Consider the following 16,876-nt stretch of genomic DNA (forward strand, 5'->3'; position numbering starts at 1 on the left):
TATGGTTTTGTGTGTGTTAATTATTATTAATAAAATTGCAACAAGTTCCAAACCTTTCTGTGTGTCATGTTCATTCACATTCTTTCATGCTACGGCATACTGTTTCCTTCTGAAATAAATCTATCTTTGTTATATATTATTATAAACATGAATTGAGTCATATAGTGCTACTTTACATTAAATGTAGATCCATTAAACTCTTAACCTATGAATAATTTGTATTAGATGTGAGTGGTTAGTGCTCTATAAGCATGATGGGTACTCAGGAATGTGTGTGTCCATTAAATGACGTCCCATCACACTAACATCTCTCTCCTTCTCTCCCTCTCCCTCTCCCTCTCTCTCTCTCTCTCTCTCTCTCTCTCTCTCTCTCTCCCCCCCCCTCCTCAGTCCCTCTCTCTCCCCTACTCTCCCCAGTCTTTCTATCTCTTCCCTCCTCTCTCTAACTCCCCCTCATTCTGTCCCTCAGTCCCACTCAATCCCTGTTGTCACCCCCCCCCCCCCCCCCCCCCCCCCCGTATGTCCCCAGTCCCCTCTGTATTATTCATAGAGAAGCACTCTGTGTAGTCGTGTGGAATCGGAACGCAGTGGTGATGGTGATGTAATGATAGCTAGGAGTGTGGTTGGAACGCAGTGGTGATGGTGATGTAATGATAGCTAGGAGTGTGGTTGGAACGCAGTGGTGATGGTGATGTAATGATAGCTAGGAGTGTGGTTGGAACGCAGTGGTGATGGTGATGTAATGATAGCTAGGAGTGTGGTTGGAACGCAGTGGTGATGGTGATGTAATGATAGCTAGGAGTGTGGTTGGAACGCAGTGGTGATGGTGATGTAATGATAGCTAGGAGTGTGGTTGGAACGCAGTGGTGATGGTGATGTAATGATAGCTAGGAGTGTGGTTGGAACGCAGTGGTGATGGTGATGTAATGATAGCTAGGAGTGTGGTTGGAACGCAGTGGTGATGGTGATGTAATGATAGCTAGGAGTGTGGTTGGAACGCAGTGGTGATGGTGATGTAATGATAGCTAGGAGTGTGGTTGGAACGCAGTGGTGATGGTGATGTAATGATAGCTAGGAGTGTGGTTGGAACGCAGTGGTGATGGTGATGTAATGATAGCTAGGAGTGTGGTTGGAACGCAGTGGTGATGGTGATGTAATGATAGCTAGGAGTGTGGTTGGGTTCAGTTGGGTGCAGTTGGGACAGATAACACGTGATTGGTTGAGATGCACAGTGAGAGGCTGTGTCCAGTGAAGAGTTGCTGTGTTCCTTCTCCGGGCAAACTGAAGATCACAATGACTTTATTTACCAAGTGCTGTTCATACATGATTGAGCTCAGAGCACACATGATGCATGAGGACTTTTGCAATTGCAAAAAATAGGCACATGCTATTATGAGTGGTTGAATGTGATATTATTCACTTGACGATCAGATATCGTCCAGGGAAGCTCAAAAGGGGATCAAATGGTGTGACATGGAGCTCACCAAATTGTGTTCTACTCAGCACCAAGATTCTCCCTTGGTAAAAGGAGGAGGAAGTGGTGTGGGACCAAACGTCAAGATCCAGATATCCAGCCAAGAGTCTTTATCCATCCACAGCTGCTCTAACACAGGGTTAGTCTACCAGGAGCAAACCACAGCATGAATACAACTCTGGGTGGCTTTCTTTAGTTGACATTATTCTGCTCGGTTTCACACAAGTGGCAATGAATGACATGTTATATAACATCGGTATGATGCTTTATCAAATGTGAGACGGTTCATCAGCCAAAGAGAATAATCTGCACACTGATACTGTAGGTCTTAGTCGTGACGTCATTTCAGCCGTCTAGTCTAGACGTTCATCAAGTTTCCAGATCCAACTTGCACAAAGATGTTCTACCCTTTTTTTTTATAACTATGTGAGAAATACATTATTAATTACGGAATATTCAGACGTGTGGACGTGTGGACCTAGAGTGTGAACACAGTGCTGTGTAATTCAGTGTCTCCTCACTTGCCTGTCTGACACAAAAGGCTCCCCTGAGAAATAAGCAAACTATTTTTGATCACACACCTGAAATAGGACAACAGTACAGGACAACCAGAACCTTCATGTGACAGCTGAGGTTTCATAGATCTTCACAGAAGCAGTCACTACCAATCTTGGTCAACTCCTCTGGGCAGAAATGGTGTCATACTCCCATCCGGTGTTCAAAATAAGTATTACAGTTATTCCAAGTACTTAGTCGTCGACTTTGGATAGTCCTACTGCGTAGGTGTATCTAAAACCCTTCTATAACCTTTATGAAATATAGGCAAACATATTGACATCAGGGAATTCCAGTCTTATGCATTTCAATGTTTTGTCACAGTGTTTGTTGTGTTCTTTTCCTTGTGACACCTGTATTTTTACTTCCTCTAAAAGGAGAAGTTCTCCTGACTTCCTCCTCCCTGATGATGTCAGTGGACTTTCACTACGTCCTCTTTTTCATTCATCTAAGGCCAATGGAATGAGAAAACTTCCAGAGTGGGAATTTCACCGCATGGTTGAATAGAGAGATAATAGAGTGTTTGTTTTGGCACAAAGCATGGGAATTAACCACATCCGAATACTGTTCTCTGTACATTTGGATTGAGTGGTGAAGCCTGTTCTCTAGACTAAGTAAATTAATTTAATCTTGTTTAAAGTCAGTGTGTTGTTGGTAGTTTTGCTGTGTTTTTCTGTGGCTATCCAGCCTGAGGCTCTAGGACCTAGTTTCTGTTGAAAGCTATCTGTTTGATGCCAGTTGCTGTCAATCTCCAGTGGGAGGGCCTGAAACTATTGTGCAAGGTATTTAACTCCTACTCACCTTGGATTAGGACTAAATACATTTGGATTGAGCTGCGAAACCTGACTGATCCTTAGGTGGGAGGGGCTGCAACCATGCTAAGTCATCAGTAATTACAGAACCTGCATTTCTGTCCTGACGGTCAAAGAGTGACAGCCTCCTGACATGAAGACGAAGGAGTCAATCTGTGGAGGCCATCGAGGAAGGCCTGACAGCCCCTCCCTACTTGCAAGCAATGGTCAGCCCCCAAACCCCTGCCTGATCACTCCGCTCTTCCACCTCGGCCCATCTCTTCAGGCTGCATCTTAACTGTCCCTCCTAAAGACCTCTTCATCCCCACTACCCCCCTGTACAGTTTCTCTACTGTAAATAAATTAATCATAAAAAATTGGTAATTCTTCCTTCTTCTAGCATTGTGACTGCCAATGGCCCCTGGTCCTAGCATAGATGACTTTTTCTTATGATAACTGATGGATAGATGATTCACTTACTTAGACAAATGTATTTGCTGTAAGTCGCTTTGGATAAAGGCGTCTGCTAAATGCCAAAAATGTAATGTACTGTACTGTTGGTCTATTGACTTAACAACCTTAAACAAATAATAATTAAAAAAAACGGAAAACTCTCGTAACTGTCAATTTAATTCCAATGCATTGCTTCAATCTGAGCGTAAACTCCCCTGAACAAGAATAAGCCACGGTAGAAAGGTAGAAGTCCCAAGGCAGGTGGACAGTGGACAGACACACTGCAGCCTAGAGAACAAGGCTATACAGAGGGAGCCCATCCTCACCAGGAGGAATCTGTGCAATCAGTGCGTTGATTGTATGGTCATATTGATATTCATCATATTGATTGTATGGTCATATTGATATTCATCATATTGATTGTATGGTCATATATCATCTGCATCAGTATATTGATCAGAGCCCGATCAAATGTTGATCTAATCATATATATATGCATATTTGAATATACCATGGGAATTGTCTATTGCATCTGTCTATTGTCTATTGCATCTTGTTATCATGACTGAAAGAAATATCATATAAATAGAATGAGAATCATCTATTTGAATCATTCTATTTCTATGCAGAATATACCCTAATAGTCTGGATTGTCTCGACATGATGTGTTGATATTGATTCTCTCTCTATTAGTAACACTTTGTAAACAATACAGTACCAAGCAGACCATTCACAGTTGGATAGAAGATATGTTTATTGTATACAATGAAAATAACAAGATACAAATCCGATCAGAGATCTGATCATAACCAAAGGATATCATAACAGTATTTTCTAAAAGTATAAAACATGTATATTTTATTGGATGCTCGTGTAACAAGCTCACGCCCTTATTGCACAGCAAAATAGGCAATTATAACAATATTTGTTCTTACAAAATAATAAAATAATATCATAAAAAATGTTTAATAAAAACAGGAAATGTAGCACTCATATGGTACAGATTACTGGATAGCAAACAAGATTGTTATTGTTTGAGGATTTCAGTTCAGTCCCTGAGGAGTAGACTGACGGCCCCTCTCTGGTCCTTCTCTGATAGTGGAGATACCGTTATTAGACTATGCCTGTGACGTCTTGTTCTACAACTTCGCTGCTATCTCCCTGCAGGGAAAAATAGGCAAATTAGTTCCTCCCATCCATATGTTGCTCGGGGGGGTGATACAATTTTCTCATGAAAATGTAAACAAATGCTCACCTCAGTTTGCTAACGTAGAGCATCACCCAGGCCTGTTTGGGATCCACACACATTTCTTTCCTTTTCTCAGTGTGGAAACTGGAAGAGAAAGCACCGGTCAATTCTCTGTGCGTTTATCAAAGCAGCAAGTAGGATGTCAAGTAATGAATTGTATTACAGTACGTCCTAGTGTACTTGTTGGATTAATCAATGATAATGAAATGACAGCTATTATTTGTCATTTCAAGCCTCAGTGCTCAAAAGACACTCACATGATAGCGTTGATGTTGCATGGTCCCTTTATGGTCTGTATGGAAAAGCCTCTGATTCTATCCATGGGTGGTTTACTAGAGGAATAACTCATACAGCAGCGTCTTGAAGGCCCTGAGAAATAGCCAGGTGAAAGAAGAAATGATATTACAACCAGTTGCAAACACAGTTGCAAACACAAGCACATAACCATGTAGAGGACACTTTAAAAAGATCATGGTTGATTTCAGAGAGAGAGAGAGACAGAGACAGAGACAGAGACAGAGACAGAGACAGAGACAGAGACAGAGACAGAGACAGAGAGACTGTCTAAGACAATGATCCAGCCAGTCAGCCAGAGGACAGAGCCTCCCCACCATCAGAACTTACTTGCAGATGTCTGTGTAGCAAATAGAGCAACAGCCAGGAGCATGAGAAGCGCAATCACAGGAGCTCTGATCTGGGCCATGTCTTCTTCTGTGGTTGACCTTCGCTGAGTTGCTGCTCTCTTGTCTTCAGAGGTAAAGCTTCAGAGGCTGTGTGAAGTTCTATTCATCACCAGAGCTCTTTAAGTACTGTACTCACGGTGCAGGTGGAAACACCCCACAAAATTTCCCACTCACTTTCCCCAGTGAGAAAAAAAAAAGAGGAAATAGATTCTTGAAAAACTTTAGAGGGGGAAATGATTGAACTTTAACTTGTTATTAATGATTGATATCAATGGCTTATCCTTAAATAGTTTTATTATAGTTTAAAAATGATGGAATTCAACTAGATATTGCATTAGGGAATTATTAATATGCTCTAGCCTACTATATGATCTGCTGTCACAATATTTCTACATGTGTAGGCTTGAAAATGGAACTTTATGACTGCAGATACAAAGCAAAGTGGTTATATGTTATACAGTAATACAAACCATTTTACCTCGGTCTAATTGCGTCAATAAAACAAGCTTTTAGCTACATCGCCGTATAATATGAGTGATGTCATGAATAAACACAGTAGAGTATAAACCAGCCAGATATACAAATTCACACCTTTGCCGTGATTATGAGTGTATGTGTAACCATGAACCCATACACCACAGCATATGACATCAACATACAGTTGGAAATACTATATATAGTTTTATATGTAAAATAGAGCTGTCACAGACCTATTTCTAGCCTCAGGGATAAATGTCGTGGAGTCAGGCCAAGGGATTGTCCCTGTTTGTGGACTATGTACGATGTGAAAGGACAGCATTGTGGTTGTGATATCTGTGATTAATCAGTAAACAAATAGCAGATGGAAAGATGCCTACATCTACTGAATCGTCACAGAGCCACAATGTGTTGATTGCAGGTTGAGTATAGGTACTATACTGTATAACATAGGTCTGGAACCAAGCTTTAAGAGGTTGATCAATGTAATGTGCAGTACTAGAATAGAATAGAATTCAACGAACCGAATAGAATAGAATAGAATAGAATAGAAAAAATAGAACATTTAATTCAGAGTTGAGTTATTTGTGATTGCCTACCCTCATATTGTACCTCAGACCGAAGCTGAAGGGCTGCATTACAAACCTATCCATGGTACTAACATTCCTTGGACCTGTGGATCAGGGGGGAAATATATGGTGGGGGGACTCACACATCAATGTGTGACTCTCTTCAGGAAGTCAACACACATGCAGCAGGACTAAAACACAACACATACACAGAAGAGAACTACCTATTTATTATCTGATAAATCTGTGTGTGACCTAGACCACGTGCAATGACTGCATGGATGTGGGCTGTTACAGACAATACATGTAGGTTGTAATATGATGTTTTCTAGGTCAGAGGAACACATGTACTTGGTCAAAGCTCTGAGTGCAAAGGGGAAAATTACATCTAAATAGGTCATGATCAAGGGGTTTTGGGTTGTTCCTCATTCATCGCATCGTAACACCGCAACCTTTCCCTCCATACAAAATATCACACAATACCTCCATTTTGACATTTATGAATATCAATATACACTCACTTAACAACTTCTCATGGTGGAGGTGATGGTGTGGGGAATGTTTTCTTGGCACACATTGGCCACGTTAATACCAATAAATCATCGCTTGAATGCCACAGCCTATTTGAGTATTGTTGCTGACCATGTGCATCCCTTCATGGCCACAATTTACCCATCTTCTAATGGTTACTTCCAGCATGATAATGCACCATGTCACAAAGCAAAAGTTGTCTCAAACTGGTTTCATGAACATGACAATGAGTTCAATGTTCTTCAGTGGCCTTCCCAGTCACCGGATCTGAATCCAATCGAACACCTTTGGGATGCGGAAAAAACGGGAGATTCATAGTTTGAAAGGGCACCTGAAAAACTGCAGGAATAGCGTGATACAATCATGTCATCATGGACCAGAATCTCATAAGAATGTTTCCAACATCTTGTGGAATCAATGCCACGAACAATTGAGGCTGTTTTGAGAGCAAAGGGAGGACCTACCCAGTATTAGTATTGTGTTCCTAATAAAGTGTTCAGTGAGTGTGTATCAAAAGAATATTAAACGTGTTGTTCCCACGTTATGGTGTGTGGCTCTTTAACCATGTACAGTGCATAGGCCTGTATGGTGATTACATTGCCTGCAGTGTTGTCATAAAACTGTCATCACAGTACAGCTGCATAAAACCATGAAACTACCACTGTAAAACCTAGATTAACCTTCACTTCACATCAAATGCAGCCAAACTGTTCATGAGTATCACATTTCTTTGCTCTATGATTTTACATCGGGGGGTGTAACAGTGACATGATTGTCTTATCCTTTCTGCAGATTCGGTTATAAAAAAGATACTGTGACTGTACACCCACCCGTAGTTACCAGAATGATTTTCTCATCATGAAATACACTGAAAGGATGATGGAAAGATTAGCCTACAGTAGCTAGTGGGAGTGTGGGACCCTCTACTTATGACACAGTACCTTCAAATATGATAGACTTCTTGAATGAGCAGAGGAACACTGTGATGACTCATCCTTATCCTCTCTCCTCTGCAGGGGGAAATATAGAAATCAATTGTGGTTTCAGTCTTTTATGTCTAGGATTATTATTAGGATTTCTTCCCAGGATACAATGAACTATGTCATATCTCACTTCTAAGTATTTGAATATACAGAGGTTTTATATATAACGCGGAACATGTGTGAAATATGCTTGAAATATGAAAAAAGGTGTGAAATATGCTTTATGTACATGAAAGTTAAATAATTATATTCAATGAATGTGTTCATCTCATACAATGTTAGCATTATGTAATCATTTCGATAACATTAACATAGATGTCATCTTCCGTAAATTTCTGCCAACACACCTCGCGGATAGCTTCTGTAAATTCTTTGTGATGGCACAGAGAGGAAGGCACCATCAATGAGGCCTGTGTGACACATTTCCCATATGACCCAAATACGTAACTAGAAAGAACTTTCCCCCCCAAGTTCCCCAACACGCACAGGAACGGTATGTGGTCCCGGCATTTTATTTCCCAACTGAAAAGGTATATAAACTACAATGCCCGCTGTAGAATTTCAGATCATCAGGTCCGAAAATCTCTGAGTCTAATTCAGAAAGATATACAGCTATCTGTAGAACGCCACTACTGTACCACTCCTGAACTCTGAGAAGATGACAAAACTGGCTGTAACTGTCTCTACACTGCTGGTGCTTCTGGTGGTACTGATGTCTTGTGGTGAAAGCAGTAAGTAGGACATCTAACTAGCATCTACAGTGCTGTGATGTTAGCCACCAAGGCTTAGTCATTCTTTCATAGTGACAATGTGGTGAGATCCTCTCTGCTTTAGATACCCACTCTTTTTACTTTGGAAATGACATATACACTAGGCTAATTCTATTTTTACTTTGTCTTTTTTACTTTTTAATTGATAGGTGAATCTATTTTTACTATGGCTTTTTGTCCCAATATGTCTAACACTGTTTTGATGTCTCTCTTGTGCAGGTCCTGTGAAAATTAGATGCTGCACAGAATACAATGAGAACGCTGTTCCGGAGGGGAAGCTGAAAAGCTACAGAATCCAGGACGACACAGGAGTCTGCAACATCAACGCTGTGATGTAAGTATTTCATTTCGGTTTAAAACAGCTTTCAGAATGGTGGTTTAGGCCTAGCAATTTCATAAAGCAGCATTGACAAGAAAATATGGACACCATAAGGGTCAGGTGAGTATCAATCGGAAATAGGTCACAGTTTTTAGATACATTTCCCTATGGACTGTTTGAAGGGGCTCTCTAATATTTCATTTGTTATCAAAGGAAGGGAGCTGTATGACATGACCTCTCCTCTCTCCTGTAGTTTCATCACCGTGAGGGACAGGCGTGTGTGTGCCAACCCTAACAGCCAGTGGGTAAAGAATGCCATCCAAAACATCAAGTAAGAACATATCATCTGTCATCTTTTTACATTATCGTGTTGTCAAGAACATGTAATCCAATTATGGGCAATACATTGAAAAATATTCCATATAAATGAATAGTACCGCAATTACTTTAAAAAATACTCCAAAATGAGTCAAATAACATACACTGCATTATTGCCATGAACATAAATAGTATGTTGTGTCATGATAATAATGTGTTTTATGTTTTCTCTTCCCAAGACACAAAAGGATGGCAGCCTGACGACGCTGAAATCGACACATACAGTACATCAACCTGTCATTTTGTCTGTCCATTCAGTATCTGAAGAACTAATAAGCTCCACTGTTTTATTCACAAAAGTGAACAATGTTTTGAACTATGTTTGATTTGTTCCTGAATCTTGATAAATATATAGGTAACAAAATACTGTATGGTGTTTCAAGATATGCAATACTGTATTATGTTTTATCATATAGGTCTATAAAAAACAACAACAAACATTTATTTTTGGTAAATAAAGTAATTCGATTTTCATCATGGTGTGGTTTATAACACAATGCATGCAACATTACTTTTTAAATGTCAACCCAAATATCCAACCTACTAGTTGTAGCTATGGCCCAATCAATGCATGGGTACATTTTTGCCATTTATCAAGGTGTAGCAACTCTTTTACAGAGTTGTTAGATTTTTGGATTGATGATTGTATGCTTTATTGTCCATTCATAAATCATATTTGATAGTGGAGATAGTGGATTCCATTTGCAACCGCTAGGTGTCGCCCAAAACACGGCACAACACCAACCACTGTCAGGAAGGATTCTCATGTTTATCAATGGCCAAGTAGCTGTCAGTGTCCTTCCAGAAGAGACTTTACAAGGAGTGAATTCAGGTATTTACTCTACTACGTTTATCTGCAGATACTAATGCTTGGGCACACTGTTGAGGATAACAAGCATTAGTGATTTTTATGATGAGAAATGGACATCAGTGTCCTAGGACACTTGCGCTAGCGATAACAACATGACATGTCACAACAAACTAGCTAGCTAGCTCGTAGTTAGCCGTCCTCCACATCTTTCAAGACACAAAGCACATGGAAAGGTGGCTGGAGTTGGATAAGCTACCCTGGGCTCTCTCATAAAAGGCAGTGAGGTAGGTTTTATGTCTTTCCCCCCCCGAGTGCCTGATAAGCGTGCCATTGTGTTTGAAACACCAGTTCCTCCCGTGGCAGTAAATGAATGGTTGGCGTATCGAGCAACCTCATCTGCATCATATCTGTTGATCTGGTTCTGTTTTTTTTTGGTATGCAAATGCACCTCGTCACACCATGTAAAACTAGCTGGGAGTGCTCAATTTCTAGCGTGGATAGTGCTTTCAAAACATCTCATTGCAACATTACAAAGGTCTCTCTGTATACATTGATCAGCATGAGGTTGTGATATGCACCATCACGTGTTGCTCCTTGTAGCGATAAATGTGCTTTAGTCCTGAAAGAGGCCTTTAAAATACCAGAACAGAGGCTTTCACGGGCTATTTCATTTCCAGGAATGGTGATATCATGATCGAGACAGCCGCAGTGATGTGGCGTAGGGGAGAATCGATGCACAGTCGGTGAGCAATGGTCAGCGTCTAGGTGCAACTTGATCCTATTCCAGGGACGCGATGAAAGAGGAGGAGGAGGGGGGTGAGGGTCTATTCCAGGACCCAGACTTCCCCTCTGAGGACTCCTCCCTCTTCTCTGACTACTCCACCCCCATCGCTAGATTCCAGGGTCAGGTCACCTGGCTGCGCCCACAGGTAAAACCCCACACCTGTGTGTGTGTGTGTGTGTGTGTGTGTGTGTGTGTGTGTGTGTGTGTGTGTGTGTGTGTGTGTGTGTGTGCGCGCGCGCGCGCACTGTGTGTGTGTGTGTATGTGAAGTCATAAGGAGGTTCCTAATGCTACACTATGGAAGCCTCTCAGTAGTCTTTGTATCTGCCCTTTTTCTTATCCAATTGTCTTTTCCTCATCTCATTGCACGTCCAGGAGATCTGTCCGTCTCCCACGCTCTTCCCTGACAACACCAATGAGGGCCATGCGAAGCAAGGCAGGCTGGGAGACTGCTGGTTCCTCTGTGCCTGCACCGTGTTGCTGAAGAACAAGCATCTGATGAACAAGGTAAAAGCCCACTCCCTTGTCTCTTCAAGACCTGATAGGAGTCCTTTTACCCCAGTGTGACCCTGTGCCCTCTCTGTGCCCAGGTGGTGCCCCCTGGCCAGGCCCAGTGGGGGGAGAGGGCCTACAGGGGCTCCTTCCTCTTCCACTTCTGGCAGCACGGCCACTGGACAGAGGTAACCGTCGACGACCGGCTACCCTGCATCGGAGGCAAGCTCTGCTTCTCACGCTGCCATGCCCCCACTGCATTCTGGGTCGCCCTGCTGGAGAAAGCCTATGCCAAGTGAGCGACAGACATAGAAATAGAGTTTCTAGAAATCTAAATTCATTCTATGTCTGTGTTGACAAGTAGCAAATAGATATGGTTCATACAACAACTGTGATTCATCAGTATTAGCAATTCACCCGTGCTTTAATCTTTTGACTGTGGTATATCAAGTGTTTCTAAACCTTTTTGACTGCTTGTCCCCGCTTCTCTAGACTCCAGGGGTCCTACGAGCGTCTGTGGGCGGGGCAGGTGTCTGAGGCCCTGGTAGACCTGACTGGAGGGCTGGCAGAGCGCTGGAGCCTGGGGGGTTGTGGGATAGAGGAGGACCAGCAGGGAGCAGCAGGTCAGGAGGACAGTGACCGGGTCAGGAGGAGGAGGCTGGACCTGGACCTGCTTCAGGCCGTCAGAGAGGGCTGTTCTGTCAGCTGCTCCACGCACAGCGCCCCTGGTGGTGAGAAGGGGAAGCTCATGGCATTGAAGAATTCCAACAGTCGTCTCAAAGACGTGAAAGCTGCTTTGACTTTAGAATTAGGAGCTTACTAAGAATAAAAGCCCTCTGTTTTTCAATCGCATGACTAACCTTTGACACCTCTGCACTCTCACACACAACCTACAAATCAAGGAAAAGGAAAACGATGTGGTTGATTGTTTTCGGCCCCTTGCCGCCCTAGGTGCCAGTGAGCTGGGTCAGTACCATGCCCTGAGTGTGATGGAGAGGGTGGATGTGAGGAGGGAGACGGAGGGACAGACTGTACGACTGCTCCGCATCAGAAACCCCTGGGGAAGAGGCTGCTGGGGGGACGTCTGGAGAGAGAGGTGTGTGTGTGTGTGTGTGTGTGTGTGTGTGTGTGTGTGTGTGTGTGTGTGTGTGTGTGTGTGTGTGTGTGTGTGTCTGTGTGTGTGTCTGTGTCTGTGTCTGTGTCTGTGTCTGTGTCTGTGTCTGTGTGTGTGTGTCTGTGTCTGTGTCTGTGTCTGTGTGTGTGTCTGTGTGTCCGTGTGTCACTGTATCAGTAATGAGACCCTTTCTCCTGACAGTGGGGTGGGCTGGAGTACTGTCGACCCGGCCTGCACTCTGGACCTGCTTGGCCGGACCAAGGAGGGAGAGTTCTGGTTGGACGAGACCGAATTCCTGTCGCAGTTTGATGATGTCACCGTGGGGTATCCCATCAACGAGGACGGGCACCTACAGAGCATCTATTCTGGTACACCTCTCCTTTACCCACTGAGAAGAAGACATATCATTAGTAAATGTTCTATACATAAAAGCAATAGTCCAGTATTGTTAGGATTTTGACCAATAACAGCCCTTTTTCCCATCCAATAGGAGAGCTACTGACACACAGCCATCAGCTGGGCGGCCGCTGGGTCAAAGGTCACTCTGCGGGCGGTTGCCGTAACAACAGCAGCTACGGCAGCAACCCTAAGTTCTGGCTACGGGTGTGTGAGCAGGGAGAGGTGCTGGTGTCTCTGCTGCAGCGTAGGAGGACCACAGCGCACTACACACAGTCACCAGCAGAGGGCAGCAGCAGCAGCACAACACAGCACCAGCACTACCAGGCTATCGCTCTACACATGTGGAAGGTTGGTGATGTGGCCTCTCAAGAAGTATGCTTTTAATAAGGGGGTGTGTGTGCGTGGGCAAGGGCGCGCTCATGTTTCTCTCGCTATATGCTTGTGTGTGTGTGTGTGTGTGTGTGCACTCGTGCATGTATTCTCCCTGTGCATAAGTGTGTGTGTGTGCGCGCGTTCCCATCTACAGGTGGAGAAGAAGCGGTTTCACCTGGCGCGGACCCTGAACAGGCCTCCCTGCGCGTCCACACACTGCCACGCGTACGAGCGGGAGGTGGTCCTACACACACGCCTGGAGCCCGGCTTCCACCTGCTCATCCCCAGCGCCTTCCTGCAGGGGGCCGAGGCCAGCTTCCTCATCAGGGTCTTCTCCTCCTCACACACGTCACTCAGGTACGGGTTGGGGTGGGGGGGGGGGCATTAAAGGGACACTTCACCCAAAATGTTGTGGATGTTTAAGTGGTCCAAAGTCGGACAATAATTGCGACTACACACATGGCACCTTGCACTGTTACTGTAAATGATTGCTGCTACACACACCTGAGATTGTACTACTATTGTTATTATTACAGTCATTACTACTGCTACTTACACTACACCCTTATGCTCTGTTACTGTCACTGTCTTATTATTACTATGTTATATTGTACTGTTGATTTGTTGGTTATTGTTGTTGATCGAGCAGTTATGGCTGTATGCGATGCAATTTGATTGGATTTGATTTTGTGGTTGTGTGTCTTTTGATGTTCATACCAGTTTTTTGGTTTATTTATTGTCCTCCTGCAGCGCTATCAAAGCCCCCGGGCCCTCGTTGCCGTCGGTGACAGAGGGAGAGTGGGAGACAAACTGCTTCCGGGGCGCGTGGGTCAGGGGGTCGTCGGCCGGGGGGAGCAGGAACTTCCTGTCTTGCTGGAAGAACCCCCGTTTCCCCGTCACCGTGGGTAACGAGTCAGCTGTGTCATCGGGGGTCAACATCAGGGTGACCCTGCACCAGAACCGCCCCCTCACCGACCTCCAGCCAATCGGCTTCCACCTGTATAGGGTCAGTTGGTTAATAGTGACTTCCAGGAGTTATATCCAAAAGTTAAAGTTAAATCCAATAGATGTAGAATCTCACTCTTTGACCCGCTGTTATTGAATCTGACTGTACTGTCACACACACACACACACACACACACACACACACACACACACACAATCAATCAATCAATCAATCATTCAATCAGTGGTTGATCTGACTGAGCGTGTCATTGGGATCAAACTGAGGGCTCATTGTAGGACAAAATTTGAGTGATTCTAGCAATCTGCCTTCTTTCTCTTTTCAACATGCCTCTATATGCCTATGAATATGTGTCTTAACTTTGTAGTGACTCACGTCTCTGTGTATCCAGGCCCCGGAGAGGGAGGGGGAAGCCGAGCCGACAGCACCCAGGGATGAGGAGCCCGTGGCCAGCTGTGTCCCGCACTGCTACACCCAGGATGTGAGCCTGGCCTGCTGCCTTCCTCCAGGGGCCTACGTCATAGTGCCCTCCACGTACCAGCCTGACTGCCCAGGCCACTTCACCCTCACTGTGGCTCACAAAATACACAGGTAGGCCCCGGTCCATGGCTGTCCATGCCACTCAGGGGAAGGCTGGCGGAGGTAGAAATCGGAGGACGGGCTCATTGTAATGCATGAAACAGGGAATGAGGGTTGGTATCATGGAATGAGGAATGGTATCAAAGATGTGTGTTTGATAACCGTTCCTCATTCCATTACAATGAGCCCGTCCTCCGATTTCTACCCCCACCAACCTCCCCTTATAGTCCCTGTCCCCTCTTCACACACAACCCTCATTTAGTGACTTTACCTTGTCGGTTGACTAGAACAAAACCAAAACACGCTCTTCTCCTTTCCTATGCAATTCCAATGCAATATAACAACAACATGATCGTCCAATGTTGCCTCTGGCGTAATGACGGCGTTTCTGCGTGACCACAAGCTGTTCAGAACAACAGACCTGTATGGTGCCGTTACCCAAAGAACAGCGTTACTGACGCGCTTGTTGTTTTCTGTGGTCTTCGTCCCGGTCCCTGCAGGAGAGTGGTGGAGAGTCAGGAGAAGCTGGGCAGAGCCGTTCGGGAGGTGAGCTGGGTTACGGACTGTTATGATGATGGTGTGTTTGAATGATATCAGTCTATGTGTCATGGGATCATCTGACGTTAACGACAGTATGGTCAACAGATGGCAGTATCTGTTCAGCCTTTCTGTCTTTCCCACCCCCCCCCCTCTCTCTCTCTCTCTCTCTCTCTCTCTCTCTCTCTCTCTCTCTCTCTCTCTCTCTCTCTGTCTCTCTCTCTCTGTCTCTGTCTCTCTCTGTCTCTCTCTCTTTCTCTCTTTGTCTCTCTCTCTCTCTCTCTCTCCCTCCCTCTCTCTCTCTGTCTCTCTCTGGTAGGTTTGTCTCATCTCTGTGATGCGTAGTTAGCTCTGGGAGCCGTGCTGCTGCTCTGCTGACGTGGCCTCGCCTGTGTCTCGGCTCCCTGGCCCCAGATGAAAGATCTCTCTCTCTCTCCGTGGGGGCCGTGCACAGAGGGGGAGACGGAGGAAGTGTGTGTGTGTGTGTGTGTGTGTGTGTGTGTGTGTGTATGTATGTGTGTGTGTGTAGCTGGTTGCTAAGAAGGCATGCGGTGAGCATCAGTGGGAATGTGTGTGTGTGTGTGTGTGTGTGTGTGTGTGTTTATTTGTGTGTTTATTTGTGTGTTTATTTGTCGGGACTTCTAGAAACCCCTTTTATCTCGGGCCTGACGAGCCTCCGGACTGATCACACACACACACACATACACACACACACACAGCGGTGATTAGCACATCAGAGGTCGTCGGTGGGCCGGGTTGCTAATGAGAGATGACGGGGACTGGCTGGTGTAAACAAACAGCCACCATTGAAGAGGCCCGCTCCCGCTCTCTCTCTGCTCCCTGCTCCGCCCGCCCGCCGGCCGGCCCGGGACAAAGGGCCCTCTCATGGAGCTGCACACAGGGGCCGCGGGGGCAAGAGCGAGGGGACAGACCTCGACCACAGACCTCGACCACAGACCCCACCATAGACCACACCACACCACACCCACCCAGACCCAGACCCAGACCCCTTGGGCTGGCTCAGCCTACACTGGTCTTCCATAACCCCCCCCGCCCAGCCCTACTCCCACAACCCGCACTAACCCCAACCCCCAGTCTAACCCTAACCCCAGCCTAACCCCAATCCTCACACTAGCCCTAACCCCAGTCCAGACCTAAGCGCCCTCCCCCAACCCACCCACACACACACCCAGACCCCCCTGACCAGCCCTCTTGCCCTTCCCCAGTCCCAGTCAGAGACGGGACCCGACCCGACCCGCTGTTTGAAGTGGCTGCAGGATGGACAGATGAGAAGCGGAGGAATGAAAGGGAGGAGATATGGAGGGGGAGGAATAGGAGGAGTGGAAGAGGGGAGATATGGGGGGGGGGGGTAGAAAGGGGGGGAAGAGGGGAGAGGCGGCACTACAGAAGCAGAAGCAGCCTTGTGATGAAGCCGCCAGTGTTTTGGCTCAGCACGCAGCGTGTGTGTGTGTGTGTGTGTGTGTGTGTGTGTGTGTGTGTGTGTGGTAACTTGGGGGGGGGGGGGGGGGGGGGGGTGTAACAGTGGCGACAGTCAATCTGGTCACATGTTAAAGTAGCACTTCCACCTCAACTG

At 45.3% G+C, this 16,876-nt stretch overlaps 3 protein-coding genes across 5 annotated transcripts; 2 read left to right on the forward strand and 1 right to left on the reverse strand.

Moving 5' to 3' along the window:
- Positions 1-4,370: 4,370 nt before the first annotated feature.
- Positions 4,371-5,280, reverse strand: ccl20a.3 (chemokine (C-C motif) ligand 20a, duplicate 3). The gene is made up of 4 exons (XM_083689785.1): positions 5,147-5,280; positions 4,780-4,891; positions 4,529-4,606; positions 4,371-4,434 (listed from the first exon to the last, which is right to left on the reverse strand). The coding sequence occupies exons 1-4, from the start codon at positions 5,223-5,225 to the stop codon at positions 4,413-4,415; spliced, it is 291 nt and encodes a 96-aa protein (XP_083545911.1). The 5' UTR covers positions 5,226-5,280; the 3' UTR covers positions 4,371-4,412.
- A 3,066-nt stretch (positions 5,281-8,346) lies between these two features.
- ccl20a.4 (chemokine (C-C motif) ligand 20a, duplicate 4) lies at positions 8,347-9,711 on the forward strand. Its single transcript, XM_083689655.1, has 4 exons — positions 8,347-8,496; positions 8,755-8,869; positions 9,108-9,185; positions 9,412-9,711. The coding sequence occupies exons 1-4, from the start codon at positions 8,424-8,426 to the stop codon at positions 9,431-9,433; spliced, it is 288 nt and encodes a 95-aa protein (XP_083545781.1). The 5' UTR covers positions 8,347-8,423; the 3' UTR covers positions 9,434-9,711.
- A 303-nt stretch (positions 9,712-10,014) lies between these two features.
- capn10 (calpain 10) lies at positions 10,015-16,617 on the forward strand. Of its 3 annotated transcripts, none has more exons than XM_083690670.1 (13): positions 10,015-10,064; positions 10,721-10,972; positions 11,201-11,332; positions 11,416-11,612; positions 11,810-12,048; positions 12,269-12,413; positions 12,633-12,799; positions 12,922-13,178; positions 13,357-13,559; positions 13,953-14,208; positions 14,558-14,757; positions 15,246-15,291; positions 15,602-16,617. In XM_083690670.1, the coding sequence occupies exons 2-13, from the start codon at positions 10,838-10,840 to the stop codon at positions 15,629-15,631; spliced, it is 2,007 nt and encodes a 668-aa protein (XP_083546796.1). In that variant the 5' UTR covers positions 10,015-10,064; positions 10,721-10,837; the 3' UTR covers positions 15,632-16,617. The 3 variants fall into 3 exon arrangements, with proteins under 3 accessions (XP_083546796.1, XP_083546798.1, XP_083546797.1); XM_083690671.1 differs by having other exon boundaries at positions 10,052-10,327; XM_083690672.1 differs by lacking the exons at positions 15,246-15,291; positions 15,602-16,617 and having other exon boundaries at positions 14,534-14,607.
- Positions 16,618-16,876: the final 259 nt, after the last annotated feature.

This window comes from Argentina silus, assembly GCF_951799395.1.
Source record: "Argentina silus genome assembly, chromosome: 18".
In the NCBI taxonomy this organism is placed as follows: Eukaryota; Metazoa; Chordata; class Actinopteri; order Argentiniformes; family Argentinidae; genus Argentina; species Argentina silus.